The sequence below is a fragment of the Cnephaeus nilssonii genome (genome assembly GCF_951640355.1).
Source record: "Cnephaeus nilssonii genome assembly, chromosome: 16".
Lineage (NCBI taxonomy): Eukaryota > Metazoa > Chordata > Mammalia > Chiroptera > Vespertilionidae > Cnephaeus > Cnephaeus nilssonii.
Window position 1 is genome coordinate 18,299,850 of NC_137087.1, and position 21,462 is coordinate 18,321,311.

The 21,462-nt window shown below is 38.5% G+C and overlaps 1 protein-coding gene and 1 pseudogene across 2 annotated transcripts in view; one reads left to right on the forward strand and one right to left on the reverse strand.

The window, feature by feature from the left end:
• CFAP70 (cilia and flagella associated protein 70) overlaps positions 1-21,462 on the forward strand; it is a 101,793-nt gene that overhangs the window by 66,107 nt on the left and 14,224 nt on the right. Inside the window, 8 exon segments of the mRNA XM_079793053.1 lie at positions 2,535-2,660; positions 10,193-10,326; positions 10,445-10,560; positions 10,989-11,252; positions 16,326-16,481; positions 16,998-17,119; positions 18,714-18,866; positions 19,640-19,801. Of these exon segments, the coding sequence (XP_079649179.1) occupies positions 2,535-2,660; positions 10,193-10,326; positions 10,445-10,560; positions 10,989-11,252; positions 16,326-16,481; positions 16,998-17,119; positions 18,714-18,866; positions 19,640-19,801 (1,233 nt within the window).
• Positions 7,978-10,038, reverse strand: LOC307112480 (elongation factor 1-alpha 1-like; annotated as a pseudogene). Its single transcript has 2 exons — positions 10,003-10,038; positions 7,978-9,420 (listed from the first exon to the last, which is right to left on the reverse strand). The product of its transcript is annotated as an elongation factor 1-alpha 1-like (transcript).

The following is a 21,462-nucleotide window of genomic DNA, read 5'->3' on the forward strand; positions in this document are numbered from 1 at the left end:
TTGAAAATAGAGGGAAAGGAGATAATCAATGGCAAGCTCAGGGTATATAAGTGGGAAAGGATTAAGAGTTTAAACATGGAAGGATTAGCCTTATAACATGGAAGGATACTATGCCTCTTTCTCTGAGACTGAAAGGAAGAGATATGATGGATGTAGAAATAAACATTTTAGGTGTGGAGTTCAAAAATTCATGGATTTTGCCCTAGCCGGTTTGGCTCAGTGGAAGTGGATAGAGTGTCAGCCTGTGGACTGAAGGGTCCCAGATTCAATTTCAATCAGGGGCACATGCCCGGGTTTTGGGCTCGATTCCCAATAGAGGGTGTGCAGGAGGCAGCCTGTCAGTGCTTCTCTCTCATCAATGATCTCTCTCTCTCTCTCTCTCTCTCTCTCTCTCTCTCTCTCTCTCCCCCCCCCCCCTCTCTTCCTCCCTCCCTCCCTTCCTCTCTGAAACCAATAATATATCCTATATACTAAAGAGGTAATATGCAAATTGACCATCACTCCAACACACAAGATGGTCGCCCCCATGTGGTCAAAGATGGCCACCCCCATGTGGACACAAGATGGCCGCCACAAGATGGCCGGCAGGGGAGGGCAGTTGTGGGCGATCAGGCCAGCAGGGGAGGGCAGTTGGGGGTGACCAGGCCTGTAGGGGAGTACAGTTGGGGGGGACCCAGGCCTGCAGTGAGGGCAGTTGGGGTGACCAGGCCTGCAGGGGAGTACAGTTGGGGGGGACCCAGGCCTGTAGGGAGGGCAGTTGGGGGGGACCAGGCCTGCAGGAGAGGGCAGTTGGGGGGAACCAAGCCTGCAGGGGAGGGCAGTTGGGGGTGACCAGGTCAGCAGGGGAGAGCAGTTAGGGGTGACTGGGCCGGCAGGGCAGTTAGGGGTGACCAGGCCGGCAGGAGAGGGCAGTTAGGGGCAATCGGGCTGGCAGGGGAGCAGTTAGGCATTGATCAGGCTGGCAGGGGAGTGGTGAGGGGGTGATCAGGCTGGCAGGCAGAAGTGGTTAGGGGCAATCAGGCAGGCAGGCAGGCAAGCAGTTGGGAGCCAGCAGTCCTGGATTTGGAGAGGGATCCCAGATTGGAGAGGGTGCAGGCTGGGCTGAGGGACACCCCCCACCCCCCGGTTCACGAATTTTGTGCACAGGTCCTCTAGTATATATATAAAGGTTGAGGGATTTCTTGCCTAATGATTTCTATTTCCTTTGTGAAGTAATATCTTTACTGAAAGTGAAGAGGATAAGGGTTGAATGACAAGCTTGAAGAAAAAGAAAAAATTTAGATATTGCATCACTTTATGGTATATGTTGCTGAACAAGGACAGATTACATAGTTTGCTAATAGTATTAAAGGCCTTCAGCCAAGACTGAATGCCAGAAGAGTCTGTGGCAGCTCAAATATCTCTATTTGTATATAGTTTTCCTCAGGACCAGATAGCAGCCCCTATCTAAAAATGAGGTCAGGTTATAGGAGTACTCTAATTTGGGAGTTTCCAGGACAAGTGCAGGAGAAGGAGAAGGATGCCTGGGACTTGAGTGTGCTGGTGATAGAGTAGTATGTGTGGATGCTCATGAGGTCTAGGCTTATCCACTTGGGAAATGATGGGCATATTGGAAGTGAAGAAAATGAAGTCAGAGAGCAGTTTTAAGGGGACTAAGTGACCAAAGGGTAGAAGACTTGTAATGTGGGTTCTGGGAGTGGGATAATAGAGGTAGAATATTTTGGGTTTGGGTCTGGAAGTGTCTTGCTGAAGGGATTTTGAGGTCAAGATCATCAAAATTAAAAAGAACAAAGAACAGAGGCATAAATCAATTTTCAGCAGCTCTCTTTGGCCCATCTCAAATTTACTTTACTTTTCACATCCCTAAGCAACTCTACTTGTTAAAAAGTCACTGATATTATTTTGACTTCTAATTAAAGAATTTTGGGGTGTCTTCCTTGGCCAAAGTTTCTCATCCAGGATATTACTTAATACACGAGACTTGCTTTTCTATCTGGGTGTATAGAATATATTATTTTTCTGGGTGCCCTCCTACCTTTCTGGCTGTTTCTATAATGTATCCTTTGTAGAGTCCTTCTGTATATCTATCCCACTAGAAGCTTCCAAAGCTTTAACCTTCGTCTCCTGTTTTCTTGATATTTGAAGACCTTAGTTAGTATGTCTCAACCTTTTTCATATCATGGCACCTGAAAATGATAATAATTTTCCATACACCAGAGAAAATAAAGAAATCTGTTTGAGGTCAGAGGCAACTTGCTTAGGGATAGTGACTACCCTGAGGACTGAGGAGAGCAGTAATTTTTATTCATTTCCATGAGCTCAAACTGTTGGTATTTAGATACAAGAGCTTCTCTTTCACCATTGATATTTCTCTCTTGGTTCATTCTTTACTCTTTTACTGTACTGGAAAGACGTAAGAAACCTCAATATCATTTTAGACCTCATGACTGGAGTCTCACATCTGGTTTATATTTCTAAAACTTCTCTACTTTTAATTGTTTTATTTTGTCTGATTACATTTTGATGTTGACAAGATCATGCCAGATGACATCCAAGGTGCTGTCCCAACCATTCATAAGAGTAGCGAACAGCTTCGACTCTTTGCATTTGAAGCAGAAGTCAATGAGAACTTTGAAATGGCAGCAGTATATTATGAAGAGGTAAACATCTTCCCAGTGGTTGTTGTTACTGTTATTTGTACAATATGGGTATAGTAAATAGTAGTATTTTATTATTTAAAATCCAACTTGATTAGTGAAAGGATAGACACATAGATCAATAAAACAGAGTCCAAAAATAGGTCCACACACATAAGGTTATTATATTTTTGACAAAAGTGTAAAAGAAATTAAATGGACAAAGTATAGTCTTTTCAAAAAATGGTGTTAGAACAGTTGGTAATCATATGCAAAAAATAAACAAACAAACATTTGACCTAAACCTCAAACATTCTATAAAAATCAGCTGAAGCTTGGCTGGTGTGGCTCATGCACCAGGAGGTCGCTGGTTAAATTCCCAGTCCCCAGTAGGGGGCTTGCAGGAGGCAATCAATCGATGTTTCTCCCTTTCTCCCTCTCCCTTCCTCTCTCTGATTTCAGTTAAAACATGTTTTTAAAAATCAACCGAAAATAGATTGTAGATCTGAATGTAAAATATAAAACTAGGAAACTTTTAGGAGAAAATCTTCATGACCTGAAGTTAGGTAAGGAATTGTTAGACATGACACAAAGCATGATTTTTTTAATTGATAAATGGAACTTCATAAAAATTAAAAACATATGCTCTGTGAGAAACACTGTTAAGAAAAAAAAAAGAAAAGGTACCGACTAAAAGAAAATATCTACAAAACATATATCTGACAAAGGATTTGTTTCCAGAATATTAAGAACCTCAAGACTCAATAATAGAAAAACAAACAAATAAAAATGGGCAAAGGAATTGAACAGACACTTTGCTAAGGAGGAATTAAGTATGCTAAATAAGAACATGAAAAAATGTTCAATGCAAATTAAAACCAGAATGAGATCCCACTGCATATTTATTAGAATAACTAAAGTGAAAAGTGCTGACAATACCAGGTACTGGTGAGAACGAAAAGCAACTGAAATCCTCATACTTTGCTAGAGGAAATGAAAAATGATACAGCCACTCTGGAAAATAGTTTTGTACTCTCTTGTAAACTTATCATATAACCCATTCCTGGAAATCTTATGTACACAAATGCTTATAGTAGCTCTAGTCATAACTGCCCAAACCAGAAACAACTCAAATGTTCTTCAAAGGGTGAATGGATAAACAAACTATTGATCTATCCATATAATGAAACACTACTCAGCAATAAAAGAAATGAACAACGGAGACACACAGCAACTTGGACGGATTTCAAAGGCATTATCCAAGTGAAAAAAGTCAGTGCCAGAGGTTACTACACACTGTATGGTTCCATTTATATGACATTCTTAAAAAGATAAAGCTATGATGGATAATAGATCATGGTTGCCAGAGGTTATGGGTAGGGGAAAATAAGTCTATAAAAAGATAGCATGAGGAAGTTTTCTTGGGTGGTGGAACTGTTCTGTATTTTGATTTCGCTAAAGGCAACATGAAGGTATGCATGTGTTAAAATTCATAGAAATGTATATCAAAAGAAAAATACTAATTTCTTGTAAATAAGTTTTTAAAAACCCACCTGTATTCAACAAATTCAGCAAACATTTACTGAGCCCTTACAGGTGTTATGAATGACAATTGAGTTCTCTAGTTCTGTTAGTACTGCCTACCACATGCCTCATGAGCTGAATAAACATATGGAAAAAATGGTCTGAAATCTTCATTTATATTTATTTAATTATCGAGGTATAATTCACCTGCCATAACATTCACCCATTTAAAGTATACAATCATATTTTCTATACTGTATTTACAGAGTTGTGCAACCATCACCACAATCTAATTTTAAGACTTTTTTTCATTATTTTTATCTTTTAAAATTTTTATTTTTAAAATTTCCAATTACAGTTTAGTTTCAGTATTATTTTGCATTGGTTTCAGATGTACAACATAGCAATTAGATAATCATATACTTTACAAAGTGTTTCCCCTGATATTTCCAGTATGCACCTGGACCATATATAGCAATATTATTGATTATATTCCCAATGTTGTACTTTTGATAGACTTTTAAAAGAAGTTTTGGGTTCACAGCAATACCACAATCTAATTTTAGAGAATTTGCATCACCCCAAAAGAAATCCTGTGCCCATTAATAGTCACTCCTCATTCCTTTTCACCCTCAGTCTGAGGCAACTACTGTTTACTTTATATACAGATTTATCTACTGTAGACAGTTTATATAAATGGGATCATGTAATAGGAAGTATTCTGTAACTACCTTTCACTCAGCATAATTTTGTTTGTTTGTTTTGTTAACCCTCACCTGAGGATATTTTTTTCCATTGCTTTTTTAGAGAGAGTGGTAGGGAAGAAGGGAGAGATGGAGAGAGGGAGCGAGGGAGGGAGAGAGCCACATCAACTGGTTGCCTCCTGCTTGTGCCCTGACCCAGGGGCAGGGAGCACTTGCAACCCAGGTGGGTGCCCTTGATTGGTAATCGAACCCAGGACCCTTCAGTGTGTGGGCCAATGCTCTAACCACTGAGGACACTGGCCAGGGCCATTTAGCTTAATTTTTTGTGGTCATTCGTGTTGTAGAATGTATTAGTATTTTATTCCTTTTTATGGCTGAATAATATCCCATTGTATAGATATAATACATTTTGTTTCTTCCCTCATTATTGATGGCATTTGACTGGTTTCCACTTTTTGGCTATTATGAATAATGCTGTTATGGGCATTCATGTATAAATTCATGAATATAAGTTTTTGTATGAATGTATTCAATTCTCTTGAGAATATACTAAGGATTGGAATTGCTAGGTCATATGGTAGCTCTATGCTTAACTTTTTCCTTTTTTTAAATATATTTTTATTGATTTCAGAGAGGAAGGGAGAGGGAGAGGGAGATAGGAACATCAATGATGAGAGAGAATCATTGGTCGGCTGCCTCCTGCATTTCCCCCACTGGGGATCGAGCCCGCAACCCGAGCATGTGCCCTTGACTGGAATCGAACCCGGGACCCTCCAGTCTGCAGGCCAATGCTCTACCCACTGAGCCAAACCAGCTAGGGCTCTATGCTTAACTTTTGAGGAACTGCCTAACTGTTTTCCAAAAAGCTGTACTAATATTTTACATTTCCACCAGCAATGGATGTAGGTTTCACTTTCTCTATATTCTCCCAAATGCTTGTTATTGTCCATCATTTAAAAAAATTATAGCCATTCTCATGGGTTGAAGTAGTATCTCATTGTGACTTTGCATTTTTCTAATGATTAGTGACTTTGAACATCTTTTCACATTTATGATTTTTTTCAAGAGGAAATATTTTTTAAAATTAATTGATAGGAAAATTAGACTACAACAAGTTTAAAACATCAGTCTATCTGAATAAATTGTTATGTCCCATTGTGAGTGGCTTTTTTTACTCAGTATATGCCCTCAAGGGTTCATCTATGTTGAAGCATATGTCAGAATTTCCTTCCTTTTTAGGGCTAAGTAATATTCCATTTTTATATATACTACATTTTGCTTATCTATTCATCTGTCAATGGACACTTGAGTTGCTTGTATCTTTTAGCTATTATGAATAATGCTACTATGAACATGGATGTACAAATGTCTCTTTGAAACTCTGCTTTCAATTCTCGTGGGTATATACACAGAAGTGGGATTGCTGTATCATATTTTATTTTATTTTTAATTTTATGAGGAACTACCTTGTTGTTTTCCAAAGTGACTGCACCATTTTACATTCCAGCATTGTACAAGACTTCTAATTTTTCCACCTCCTCATCAACAGTTGTTATTCTGTTTTGTTGATAGTGGCTATCCTAATGGGTGAGAGCTGATATTTCATTGTGGTTTGATTCCTTGATGATTAGTGATGTGGAGGATCTCTTCCTATGTTTTATGGCCATTTGTAGATCTTTGGGAAAATATTTATTCAAAAATATTTATTGCCCATTTTTGAGTCACGTTGTTTAATATTTTCTTGTTGAGTTTTAGGAATTCTTTATATACAGTATTCTGAATATTAACCCCTTACCAAATATATAATTTGCAAATATTTTTCTCATTCTCCCCAAACCACTCTGAGTTATGTTTTTACTCTGTTGGTAGTTTCTTTTGATGTACAAAAGTTTTTTTGTAGTAAAGTCCAATTTGTCTATTTTTTCTTTCATGGCCTGTGCCTTTGGTATCATATCCAATAAATCATTGCCAAGTCCAATGTCATGAAGCTCTTGTCCTAAGTTTTCTTCTCAAAGATTTATAGTTTTAGGTCTTATGTTTAGGTCTTTGATCCATTTTGAGTTATATTATTTTGTATGTAGTATTAGGTAATGTTAGGTACAACTTGATTCCTTTGTATGTAGATATCCAGTTTTCTAGCACCATTTGTTGAAGACTGCCCTTTTCCTATTGAATGGTCTTGGCACCTTTATAAAAAATAGTTTGACCATATATGCAATGGTTTATTTCTGGGCTCTCTGTTCTATTCCATTGATCTAAATGTGTGTCTTTATACCAGTACCAGACTGGTTACTATAGCTTTGTAAGTTCTTTTCCTCATTAAACTTTGTTTTAATGGGTCTCAAAATTCTGTGACAGATTTTTGGTCAAGTTGTTTCTATTGAAAAGTACTGATTTTAAAAACTAGCCCTAGCTGGTTTGGCTCAGTGGGGGGAGTGTCAGCCTGTGGACTAAAGGGTCCCAGGTTTGATTCCAGTCAAGGGCATATGCCTGGGTTGCTGGCTCAATCCCCAGTGGGAGGTGTTCAGGAGGCAGCCAATCAACGATTCTCTCTCATCATTGACGTTTCTATCTCTCTTTCCCTCTCCCTTTCTCTCTGAAATAAATAAAAATATATTTTAAAAAAATGAATAACTTGCCAGGCTGGTGTGACTCAGTGGTTGAGTGTTGATCCAAATTATATATTTGGTAAGGTGTTAAACAATTTGTTTTTAAAACAAATTTATAGATAAACTTACATTTGCCATCTCAAGACTATGACAAAGATGGTTATATATGAATTTTTAAAATAAACCATAAAATTGATCTTTAGTCTTCCAAGTAATTGGATGACCAAGAGGTCACTGGTTCAATTCCCTGTCAAGGCACATGCCCGGGTTATGGGCTCGATTTCCAATAAGGGGTATGCAGGAGGCAACTGATGGATGTTTCTCACTGATGTTTCTATCTATCCCCCTCCCTTCTTCTCTCTCTCTCTCTCTCTCTCTCTCTCTCTCTCTCTCTCTCTCTCTTTAAAACAAACAAACAAAAACCAAACCCTGAATAACTTAAAAACTGCCACACACACACACACACACACACACACACACAACCCAAATGGTCCCTAAAACATTCTCTTTTCCTTCTGAAGGTTTTATGATGCATTGCAATCATTAACCAGTCTCTTACTATTAAACTTAAATAACCAATTGAGAAAAACAGTTCTGAGACCATTCTTCCACCACTGATTAAGACAGGTGTGGCAATTATTAGGAATAATATTCATTTAGCCTTCTGAGTCTTCTGGGCAGACAGTGACCTTGCCAATCCACTGCTTTGATGAAACCCACAGCAACTGGTTGTCTCATGTCACAAACAGCAAAACAGCCCAGAGGAGACTAGTCAGAGAAGCTCTCACCATACATGGGCTTGCGAGGAACCATATTGCTGATGGCAGATTTCAAAAACTTTGGGCCATCTTCCAGCTTTTCCCCCGAATGATGATCTATCTTCTCCTTCAGCTCAGGAAATTTGCAAGCAATATGAGCTGTGTGACAATCCAGCACAGATGTATATCCAGCACTGATTTGGCCTGGATGGTTCAGGATAATCACCTGAGCAGTGAAGGCAGCTGCTTCCATTGGTGGTCATTTTTGCTATCACCAGCCACATTGCCATGATGAACATATTTGACAAATATGTTCTTGACATTGAAGCCCACATTGTCCCCAGGAAGAGTTTTACTCAAAACTTCATGGCGCATTTCTACAGATTTTACTTCAGTTGTAACGTTGACTAGAGCAAAGATGATCACCATGCTGGGTTTGAGAACACCAGTCTGCATTCAGCCTACAGGAACAGTACCAATACCACCAATTTTGTGGAGTCCTTGAGGGGTAGACTCCGGTGCTTGTCAGTTGGACCAGTCAGTGACAGGATGCAATTCAGGGCTTCAAGCAGCGTGGTTCTACTGGCATTGCCATCTTTACAAGTGACTTTCCATCCCTTTAATCAAGCCATGTTAGCACTTGGCTCCAGCATGTTGTCACCATTCCAACCAGAAATTGGCACAAATGCTACTGTGTCAAGTTTGTAGCCAATTTTCTTAATGTAGGTGCTGACTTCTTTAACAATTCTATTGTATCCCTTCTGGCTGTAGGGTGGCTCAATGGAATCCATTTTATTAACAACAACAATTAGTTGTTTCACATCCAGTGTGTAAGCCAGAAGGGCATGCTCATAGGGCGGCCCCATTCTTGGAGGTACTTGCTTCAAATTCACAAATCCAGCAGCTACAAATTAGGACAGCACAGTCAGCCCAAGATGTACCTGTAATCATATTTTTGATAAAGTATCTTTGTCCTGGGGCATGAATGATGGTTACATAATACTTGCTAGTCCTGAATTTGCACAGGAAGATATCAGTGGTGACATCACACTCACGTCTAGCTTTCAATTTGTCCATCTCAGTAGCCTCCTCAAATCTTTCGATGGTTCTTTTGTCAATTCCACCACATTTGTAGATTAGATGGCCAGTAGTGGTAGACTTGTCCAATGATGACGATGTTGATGTGAGTCTTTTACTTTCCCATTTTGGTTTAGATTTAGTGGTGGTTTTCACAACACCTGTGTTCTGGCAGCAAACCTGTTGTGGGGGAAAAAGCTGTAGCTTTGTAAGTTTTGAAATCAGGAAGTATGAGTCCTCCAGTTTTGTTTTTCTTTTTAAAGATTGTTTTGGCTATTCAGTTTCCTTGACATTCCAAATGAATTTTAGGACAGCTTTTTCTATTTTTGCAAAAGAAAAATTAGGATTTTGATAGAGATTGCATATATAAATTGATTTGGGCAGTATTGACATCTTAATAGTCTTCCAATCTATGAATGTGGGATGTATTTCCATTTATTTATGTCTGCTTTAACTTCTTTCAGCAATATTTTGTAGTTTTCACTTATGTTGAGGTGCTTTTTTAAAACAAATTTATAGATAAACTTACATTTGCCGTCTCAAGACTATGACAAAGATGTTTATATACAAATTTTTAAAATAAACCATAAAATTGATTTTTAGTCTTCCAAGTAATTGGATGAGCTTATAGTGACTAGACACTAACACTAGAAAGTAATCTATTTTTAGATTATTTTAATAAATATTTACTGACTTTACTATAAGCCAGAACATTGACTGTACTAGGCATTCAGAATTCAGTGGTAAACAAAAAAAGAAGTCATAGTTTCTGCTTTCATAGAGCTTATAATATTTATGGAGTGCTTCTGGGTGATGTTATGTGCATTAAAAAATATGATGTAGTATCACAATATCCTTGGTCCTTTTGATATTTCATGTGGTAGAGGTTGGTTCGTGAGCCCCAGAACCTGGAACACTGGCTGGACTATGGTGCCTTCTGCCTCCTAACTGAGGACAACATCAAAGCACAGGAGTGTTTTCGGAAAGCCCTTTCCCTCAACCAGAGTCATATCCACAGGTATGGGTGAAGGGAGATGGGGAATGAGTGGAAGCAGATAAGCTTCTATATGAAGTTGTCTTGATTCCATGACTGACATGGGCCCATGTTGTTAATCATGTTGGTGTTCTCTTCTCAGCTTGTTGCTGTGCGGTGTCCTGGCTGTCCTGATGGAGAACTATGAACAGGCAGAAATTTTCTTTGAGGATGCTACTTGCTTGGAACCAACCAGCGTTGTAGCCTGGACTTTACTTGGTATGATATTTTCCTGAATGTGATTTTATTCCATTATTAGATTCCCCCTTTGTCTTCCCACTCTTTTAAAAATATATATATATATATTTATTGATTTCAGAGAGGAAGGGAGAGGGAGAGAGAGATAGAAACATCAATGATGAGAGAGAATCATTGATTGGCTGCCTCCTGCATGCCCCCTACTGGAGATCGAACCTGCAACCTGGGCATGTGCACTTGACCGGAATCAAACCCGGGACCCTTCAGGAGGCCAACACTCTATCCACTGAGCCAAACCAGCTAGGGCTATCTGCCCACTCTTTAATCACTCTTCATGTAGTTCTTAAACTTTGGTAAAAATGTGGGAAATGTAAGTGAAATATTACAATTCCTAGTAGCTGATGGTGGCAAATTAGTCACATTTATTTTCAGCATCTTTCTTTCTTTAGGTCTATACTATGAAATTCAAAACAATGATATTCGAATGGAAATGGCATTTCATGAGGCCTTCAAACAGCTTCAGGCACGAATGCTTCAGGCACAAGTAACCAAGAGCACTGCTAACTTAGACGCTGAAACCGGAATATCCATGCAGAAGAGCACTGGTACTGTGGAGCACGTTGAAGAAGGAGTGAAAGCAGAATCTAGTTTAGGACCTTGGGGAATTGCTAGTGGTTCTTCTACAATAGCAGCCAAGGTGGAATCCCAAGCAGGTAGGACCAACTAATGGAAATTATTAGTGGCTGTTGGAAAAAAATTACTGGCCTTATGAACCGAAGCAGGCACATAGTAGGTACTCAGTGAATATTTGTGAAATGAAAAAAATAGGTGGAATTTGGAGTTGTTACAGGGATACCAGGGAAAAATCTTCCACAATATTTCCCCATTCATGTGATTGAAAGTCTGAAACTTTTACTGTTGTTATTCAGTTTTTAAAAAAATCTTAGATAATTTACTGTCCCTGTGCACCCCTAAAAGGAGAATCGTTCTAGCAGAGTAAATTTCCCCCACCTCACTCTCTTCCCCAATATGTAAGGTCCCTCTCTTGTGATTCTTTATATATATATATATATATATATATATATATATATATATATATATATATAATATATATTATATATATATAATATATATAATCAATAAAATATATATATATATATATTTTATTGATTTTTTAATATATTTTATTGATTTTTTTTTTTACAGAGAGGAAGAGAGAGGGATAGAGAGTTAGAAACATCGATGAGAGAGAAACATCGATCAGCTGCCTCTTGCACACCCCCCACTGGGGATGTGCCTGCAACCAAGGTACATGCCCTTGACCGGAATCGAACCCGGGACCCTTGAGTCCGCAGGCCGACGCTCTATCCACTGAGCCAAACCGGTTTCGGCTATTTTTTATTGATTTTTTACAGAGAGGAAGGGAGAGGGATAGAGAGATAGAAACATCTATGAGAGAGAAACATCGATCAGCTGCCTCCTGCACACCTCCTACTGGGGATGTGCTCGCAACCAAGGTACATGCCCTTGACGGGAATTGAACCTGGGACCCTTCAGTCCGCAGGCCTACGCTCTATCCACTGAGCCAAACCGGTAAGGGCCCTCTCTTGTGATTCTTAAATTTATTTGTACACTCCCTTTTTTCTTGTTTGTTTGGTTTTTTTTTAATCGTCACCTGAGGATTTTTCCATTGATTTTTAGAGAGAGAGGAGAGAGAGAGAGAGGAAGAGAGAGAGAAACATTGATGTGAGAGAGAAACATCAATCAGTTGCCTCCCGCATGTACCTTGACCTATCCGGAATCAAACCTGTAACCCAGATACATGTCATTGACTGGGAATCAAACCCATGATCCACTCTAAACACTGAGCAACCCCACCAGGGCTTTCTTTTCTTTTCTTTTTTCATGTTTTTTTTTTTTTAATGATTAAGGTATTACATATGTGTCCATATCCCTCCAATGTCCCCCACCCCACTCCCATACATGCCTTCACCCCCCTGCTGTCTCTGTCCATTGGTTATGCTTATATGACTCTTGTAATACAAGTCTATTTTGTCTGATATAAATATTGCTACCTCAGCTTTTTTTGTTTTCATTTTCGTTTGCATGAAATATCTTTTTTCATCCCTTTACTTTCAGTCTGTGTGCCTTTAGATTTGAAGTGAGTCTCTTTTAGGCAGTATGAGTCTTGTTTTATTTTATTTTATTTTATGGTTTTAACATTTATTGTTGAAAGTATTACATATGTCCTCTTTTTTCCCCCATAGACCTCCTCCATCCCAGCCCCGCCCCCCACCTCCAGGCCCTCACCACCCCCCTGTCAGCGTCCAGAGGTTATGTATATATGCATACAAGGTATTTAGTTGATTACCTCCCACCCTCCCCCCACATGTACTTGGGCAAGTAATTGTTAACAAAGGAGCCAAAAACATATAATGGAGAAAAGAAAGCCTCTTCAATAAATGGTGCTGGATTAGAAAACTAGAAAACTATGGTACATCTACACAATGGAATACTACACTGCTATAAAAAAGAAGGAATTCTTACCATTTGCAGCAGCATGGATGGATCTGGAGAGCATTATGTTAAGTGAAATTATCCAGGCAATGAAAGAAAAATACCACATGATATCACTCATTTATGGAAAATAAAGAACATTATAACCTGATGAATAAAAAGATAGATACAGAGGCAGTAAAGCACCGAACAGACTGTCAAATTACAGTGGGAAGGCTGGGGAGTGTTGGGAAGGGGGAGAAAGAGATCAACCGAAGGACTTGTATGCATGCATATAAGCACACCAATGGACACAAGACACTGGGGGGGGTGGGATAAGGGCATGCAACAGGGGGTAGGGGAGGCTGGGGGAAGGTCAATGGGGAAAAAAAAGGAGATATATGTACTACTATATGTAACACTTTAAACAATAAAAAAAATAATTAGAAGAAATATTTTAATATCGCTACTTGCCCTTTCTCTATAATAGAAATGTCAACCAAATTCATAATCAACAATGACCAATTGAAACACACACATGCGATTGGCGCCAGCAAAAACTTTATATGTATCACACATGTGCAAGTCAACTTAGCCTTTTATATAAACAGAATAAATTTGCTTAATTAGAAAAAAATAAATGGTGCTGGGAAAACTGGAAAGCTGTATGCAAAAGACTGAAACTAGACTGCTACTTGTTATCATATACAAAAATAATGAACTCAAAATGGACCAAAGACCCAAATATAAGACCTGAAATAATAAATTATGTAGAAGAAAACATAGGTACTAAATTTATGGACCTTGGTCTTAGGAAGGATTTTATTAATTTGACCTCAAAAGCAAGGGAAGCAAAAGCAAAAATAAATAAATGGGACTATATCAAACTAAAAATATATACAGCAAAAGAAACCATCAATGAAACAAAAAGGCAACCAACCAAATGGGAGATTATATTTGCAAAGATATTTGCACCTCTGATAAGGCCTTAATATCCAAAATATATAAAGAACTTATACAACTGAATATCAAAAACAAAACAATCCAATTTAAAAATGAGCAACGGACCTGAACAGACACTTCTCCCAAGAAGCCAACCAGGCAGTTTTAAAATAAAGTTAAACAGCCCTGGCCGGTGTGGCTCACTTGGTTGAGCATCATCCTGTGTACCAAAGGATTGCCAGTTCGTTCCCAATTGGGGCACATACCCAGGTTGCAGGAAGAATCCCCTATTGGGGTGTGTATGGGAGGCAGCTGATTGATGTTTCTCTCTCACATTGATGTTTCTCTCTCTCTACTCTCCCTCTCCTTTCCTTTCTCTCTAAAATCAATGAAACATATTTTTTAAAGTTAAACATACATATGCCAGCAATTTCACTTCTAGGTATTTACCCAAGAGAAATGGAAACATGTCCTTGCAAAGATTTATACACAAATGTTCATAACAGATTTATTTATAGTAGGCAAAAACTGGAAACAACCCAGTCACCTAAAGATAAGTGAATGGTCAATAAAGTTACTTATAACCACATAATAAAAAACCACTCAGCAATAAAAATAAACAACATGGATGAATCTCAAAAGCATTATGCTAAGTGAATAAGGCAGATGCAAAAGAGTACATACCGTATGATTTCATTTAAATTAAATTCTAGAAAAAGCAAAACTGACCTATATAGAAAGCAGATCAGTGGTGGCCTAGGGCTGGGAGTTGGGGACTATCTGCAAAGAGCACACGGGAGCTTTTTGGGACATTATAATCTCTTATATGTTGATTGTGATAGTGATTACATAGTATATGTATTTGTTAAAACACACTGAAATATATACCTAAAAGTGAACACTTTATAATATGTAAATTACACCTCAGAAAAGCTGAATATTAACAAGTTTTTCATTAAGATCATCACTTACCCTTAGGTGATTTAACCACTCTACTTCCTAAAATACTTGTCGGATTGCCTCCTACATCTCTGACAGTTTGGGTTTCCTTTGTTAGCTTCTCTTTCTTATCACACTCATTAGATATAATCATTTCCCAATAATACACCTGCCCTCATAGTTTCTATTTCACTACTGAAAACTCTCAAATGTCTATCTTTAACACTGACATTCCTCCAGAAACCAGCAGCTGGATTATTCTACTAGTAAACTCAACTCCTTATCTTCTAAATTGATTCTACATCCTTACATTAGGCACCCAAGTTCATGTTCTCATCCCTGTTCTTCCTTTCTTGCTTGAGCTTCCCACATCTCTGTATCAGGGTAATTCCTGAGACAAGTTGGTTCTCTTTCAAAATGCTTCTTGCATCTTTCTATTACCAAATGTCCACACTGTTGTAACAACCTCTTTGTCTCTATCCACATTTTCTCTCTCCTTGCTACATTGCACTGTTAGAGTAATCGTCATAAAATACTAGTTTTAGCTAATTTTTCTGCTCTATACTCTTCTTTGTAACCCTCTGCTTTTGCCTATATGAGAAACATCCTAGCATTCAAATGTCAAATCAAAAGTGTAGCCCCAACCTGCCTTTTCCTTAATTTCCTCAATATCCAGTAAAATAAATGAGTTCATTACTTCCATGCTTTTGCCAGTGACTTGCCCCCAGCCTTGAATGCTTCTCCCTCTCTACCTATTCAATTTCTACCTATTTTTCAAAGCCATATCTTTTGCTCTAGGTGAGTGACCTCTTCTAATTGGAGCCAGCTGGCACTGTTCTTTTCCTACCTGGCATTGCTTTTTATTTTTTAATTTTTAAAATATGTTTTTATTTATTTTTTTTAGAGAAGGAGGAAGAGAGAGGGATAGAGAGATAGAAACATTGATGAGAAACTTCATCAATCACCTGCCTCGTGCATGCCCCCCTCTGGGGATCGAGCCTAAAACCCAGGCATGTACCCTGACTGGGAATCGAAACGGTGACCTGTTGGTTCCTGGGTTGACCCTCAACCACTGAGGCACACTGGCCTGGCTCATCTGGATTTTTGAGAATCTGGATTTAACAAGTAACTTTTGTAAGAGTTATCTGTTTGACATTATTATGACTTTGGCTACCAGTAGGAATTTACTAGGAGTTATAGTGACAGAAGCTGTGCTATCAGTTTAGCTTGTACTCTTTAAATTATTCAGAAATATAAAAAGTCTGGAAAACAAGTCTGCCCATGCAATAGTTCAGGAATGTTTTTTATGATTTGAAAATTAATTGTATTTTATCTTCTGTAATAATCTTTTAACATTCAATGTAGCAAGACGTTGTATTTTTTTCCTTTATTAAAATTAATCTATTTAGGACCAGGAGCTCCGTTTTCTTTTCTAGATGGATTTCTTGAAGAATCCTCCAAACTGCAGTCACATTCACAAGAACCAATTTTGTCTGTACCACCTCAGGATCCAGCAATCAACCAAAAATCATCCAACTTATTTCCCAAGGAGACATTAAAAAGAGGTAATTAGGAATAAAGATTTCCAATCGAAAGAGGAATATAGACAAGAATGAAAAACCCTATGATTACCAAAATGGCACTTTTTAACTTGTTTGAAGTTGATTATTTATCTGTCATTTTGCCTAAGTGCCTTCATATGAGGCTAGGCTCTGAAATTCAACTCTTTCAATAAACAAGGATTTACATTTAGCTCAGAAAGTAGCCAACTACACACCTATGATTTTCTAACAATGATTTTTAGAATATTTGTAGATTGTGTTTCACATTAGGGAAGATCTGAATACTTTTAAAAATCCTTTTATTTGGTTGTGACTTCATTTGGAAACACCATAGACTAACCTTAAGAACCTTTGAGATCTCCTCTTTGGGTTCCATCGGTATGGAGCAACCTATTGCTTTCCAGATTATAACCTCTCTCATATATTAGATTAGAATACTCTCCCTGCTACATTAGTATGTCTGAGCTTCGTACCTTTTTCCTTTACATCTAATCATCTATTCTTTTAATATATCTTCAGAAGCATCAAAATGTCTGGATTCATCGATTTTTCTGCATCCTACCCATTATAGTGTTTCTCAAACTCCTACCACCATCTTCATGGAGACCATACGCTTCTTGATGAAGGTCAATGCTGTGCAGGTCAGAATATTTGGAAAAGAGCAAGTTAATGGAAAGATTTTAATGAGCTACCTATTCAATTCATAATGGTATCTTTGCAGGCTTAAATGTGTATGACACAGAAATCAAATATGCTTTTGAGACTTCACTGCAAGACTGCTCCCTGTGGAATACCAGCAGAGCAAATTTAGACTCTGAGTCATATGTAGACTGATTTCACTTTATTATAGGGATTCCTGTTATGTGAGTGTTGGGGGTTCACAGGCACCTCAGCATATCCTTCTTCCCTTTCAGATTCTGAACCAACAGGAACAGATACACAGTGCTAAATGGGGGATAGAAATATTTAAAAATTTTATTGGTAAAACTGAACTGGCCCTAGCCGGTTTGCTCAGTGGTTAGAGCGTTGGCCCTCGGACTGAGGGTCAAGGGCTCGATTCCAATCAAGGGCTCAATCTCTGCCCTGATTGGGGCAGGTGCAAGAGGCAACCATAATCAATGTGTCTCTCTCACATCAATGTTTCTCTCTCTCTGTCTCTCCCCTCCCTTCCACTCTCACTAAAAGTCAAGGGAAAAAATATCCTCGGGTGAGGATTAACAAAGAAAGAAAGAAACAAACAACAAATTGAGCTGGGGATGTGACTAGTTCCAGATTTGACTTACCCATGCTGTCACCAGTGGAACAGCTAGAGAATGGCAGCCTCCTCCCAGAGAAGAGCATCCTAAAAGGTCTATTTACCACATGGGAAAAGAAATATATCCATGAAGCAAGCAGTAGGAGAGAGAAAGCAAAATTCAGGAGCCAAAAGAGTTGTCCTGATCCTGCAGTGTGTATGCTCCACTTGAATGTGGGCATGCTCAAAAAAGGGCAAGAATGATGGCTTGTGGGAGTGGGCCGTATTAAACTTTCCCAATAGAGAAACAGGCTTTCTCCCTGCCACCCATGTCAAAGAGCCAGAATGCAAGTAGAGCCTCCCCTCAGTATTTCCTAAAATGGTATAAGTACTAGTGGAAGGTTCTATATTATAGGCTGAGAGAGGAGCAGAGGGGAGAGAAAATAAGGGTTTCCCCTCTGTTTAGCAAGTCAATGTGATTTTGTCAAATTTGCAGGCCTTGTATAGTACTAAAAATAAAGAATAGCTCTAAGTAAAAACTGATGAACTTAACAAATGTTTGAGAGTGTGCCAGAAACAGACACACTGTTTCCAAAATCCTAAGTCTAGAATTTTAGAAAGGGAGGTTTTGCCTCACTTTAAATTTCCTTACAATTACAGCTGCCTAAAAACGTTACCTCGTGCGTAAATGTAAATGAAGTGTCTTCATCTGCTGCATAACAGATTACAAGTTAAAACCCATCTAGTATGATAACTAGCAAGATTAGCATTGTATAATATTGCTGATTATTCACTTGAAAAAGTCTACATTTGTGAATAGCTGGTAATGGAACCAGCTGAATGTTTATAATTCACCTCTAACCTTTTGAAATGGATAATCATTTAATTCTGTAATGTGTTCCTTATTACTTATTATCAGAAACAGAACCTTCAACCATACGAGCTATGGCACTGACACAGCACAGCCATTTGCATGTCCCTTATCATCTGATTTTTTGCAGTATGTGCACAGAGTCCTTGCACATGAGCTGTTATGTCCTCAAGGAGGCCCCAGCTGTGAGTATTACTTGGTGCTGGCTCAGACACACCTTCTCAAGAAGGACTTTGTCAAGGTAGAGGAATGCCTTCAACAAGCAGCCCAGATGGACTACCTGGTAATAACTTTTGCTAGAGCCTCTTGAGTGTAGTTTGGAGAAGGGATGAGCAGGCTTTCTTAGAGGTGGTGTTGCTATATCACAGGTAGATTTCTGTTTACCAGAGGTGGGGGAGGGTGTCATCATTTGTCAGTTAACTCATCTATCTTTTTCCTTCCATTTGTTTTTCTTAAGCACTCATGAGTTTTGCAAAGGGCAGAGAAAAAGATAAGGACAGCTCATTTGCAGATAGTTTACCTATTTCAAGTTTTTTGGACTTCTGTTTTTCTCACTGTGAACTCTATCATTGTATGCTTCACTATTTTTCTTAATATTTGCCCCAAAGACAAAAATGGCTTTGAAGAGTGCAAGATAGAAGTGAGAGGGCAGACCTAGAAGAATCTCTTCCAGTGCAACTGAATGGGGCCCTCTTTCTAACTGCGTTAGAAAAAGAAAGCAGCCGAAACCGGTTTGGCTTAGTGGATAGAGCATCGGTCTGCGGACTGAAAGGTCCCGGGTTCGATTCCGGTCAAGGGCATGTACATTGGTTGCGGGCACATCCCTGGTGGGGGGTGTGCAGGAGGCAGCTGTTCGATGTTTCTCTCTCATCGATGCTTCTAGCTCTCTGTCCCTCTCCCTTCCTCTCTGTAAAAAAATCAATAAAAAAATATATATCAAAAGAAAGAAAGAAAAAGAAAGCAGATGTAATCTAAATTTAAATGTTAGACAAAGCTCATTAATGTGCTTTTAAATGCTACCTCATCCCACGTATGACTTGTTCTTTCCTTTTTCAGAACCCTAACGTCTGGGGTCTGAAGGGCCATCTCTATTTTCTGAGAGGAGATCATGCTGAGGCCAAGGCATGCTATGAGAGAACCATTAGTTTTGTAGTGGATGCTTCTGAGATGCACTTCATCTTCCTGCGACTGGGGCACATCTATCTGGAAGAGAAAGAGGTGAGGGACAAAGGAAGGCCAGTAACCACATATATCAGGTCATGGTCTGGGACCTGACTAGTCAAGTATTAACATCCGTGTGGACTAAAAATAGAAATATGATAGTGGCACTTTTACATTGAAAGGTAAAGTGGCTTGCCCAACATCAGATAACCGGTAATTAATAGAAACAGGATTTAAACAAGGCAGTCTCATACTAGTCTGTGGTTTTAACCATTATGACACTAAAGTTATTAAGAATTCTATAAATTTGTGGGCTGGAAGAGATTAGTGGGGGGGAAAAGAGGACCTATGTAATACTTTCAACAATAAAGATGAAAAAACTCAATACATTTTATTTTAGTTATGATTTTAGCTAATTTTCTTTGTTAGCAGTAGTGGAAATATTCTCAGCTTGCTTTAACAATGGAAAGTGTTATGGGCTTCAAAATAAATCCTCCAAACTTTCTCCTCAACACAAAGGATTATATTTAATTCAGCTGAGGCTAACCCCATTTCACAGGGTACTCTGACCTGACTCTTGAGTAATTCCTATCCATATTTTAGGAAATACCCCAAAGCTTTCTAAAAGAAATGTTCTTTTATGGAAAATTTCAAATACACACAAAGTAAACAGACTAGTAGAATGAACCAACATGGACTCATCCTCCCACTTCAACAATTATCAGCCTTCTCCCTAAGCCCTTTTGATTCTGTGGGGTTTTTTTTTACTTTATTCTATCTCCCCCCTGCCCCCGCAGAATACCTAGTTTTCTTATACTTAAAATTAAACAACAGCAACAAGAAGTTACAATGCCTTATAATTTAAGTAGGAAAGCTCACATAGGTTTAAAAGGGAAAAATTACAATGAAGTAAATAAGAAAAAGCTTTCTGATGTCATTGCAAGCTGCATTTCACAGAACTGCTGACGTATGCAGTCACTAGGCAAGGAGTTCATAGGCTAATTGCCTAGGCTCAGCTATAGTTCCATCTCTCACACTGAAGATACAGAACAAGAAGTGGTCCTTTGAGGCCTACTACTTTTTCTTTTTTCTTTTTTTTTTTTTAGTTTTTCTAAATGTCTCCTGTACTACTAAAAGCTTCTAAGAAGTTTTATAATAAGGGAGCAGACTCTCAGAATAATGAGGCTCTATCAAGTAAAATCCTTAGTTCAGAGATTCTGTATCATCCTACCACATAATGTCACTTTTAAGCAAAAACAGGTAATCCATAAAGTTTAGGTGGAATTCTGGTAATCACTGTGATCACCCAGAATTTTCTGTGTAACTCCTTGCCCCAACTCTTAGACTATAATTGTTTTTGAAACTGCTTTCACAGCAAAGTTTGCCCTTTAACTTAGTTTTTCCTTCTCCTCTCACCAGTCTTCTTGTAATATTTCCCTGAAAATAGACATAAAATACAATCCAAGCCCAGAATAGCCGGTACTACATTGAAAGAGAACAAAGGTAGAAGACTGACCCCCTACCTGACTACAAGACACACTATAAACTAGAACAATAATCAAGACAGTGTGGTAAAAGTGAAAGAATAGGCAAACAGATCAATGGAACAGAATAGAGAGCCTGGAAATAGACTCACATAAATGTAGTCAACTGATCTTTGACAAAGGAACAAAGGTAATACAATTCAGCAAAGAAAACCTTTTCAACAAATGGTGGTG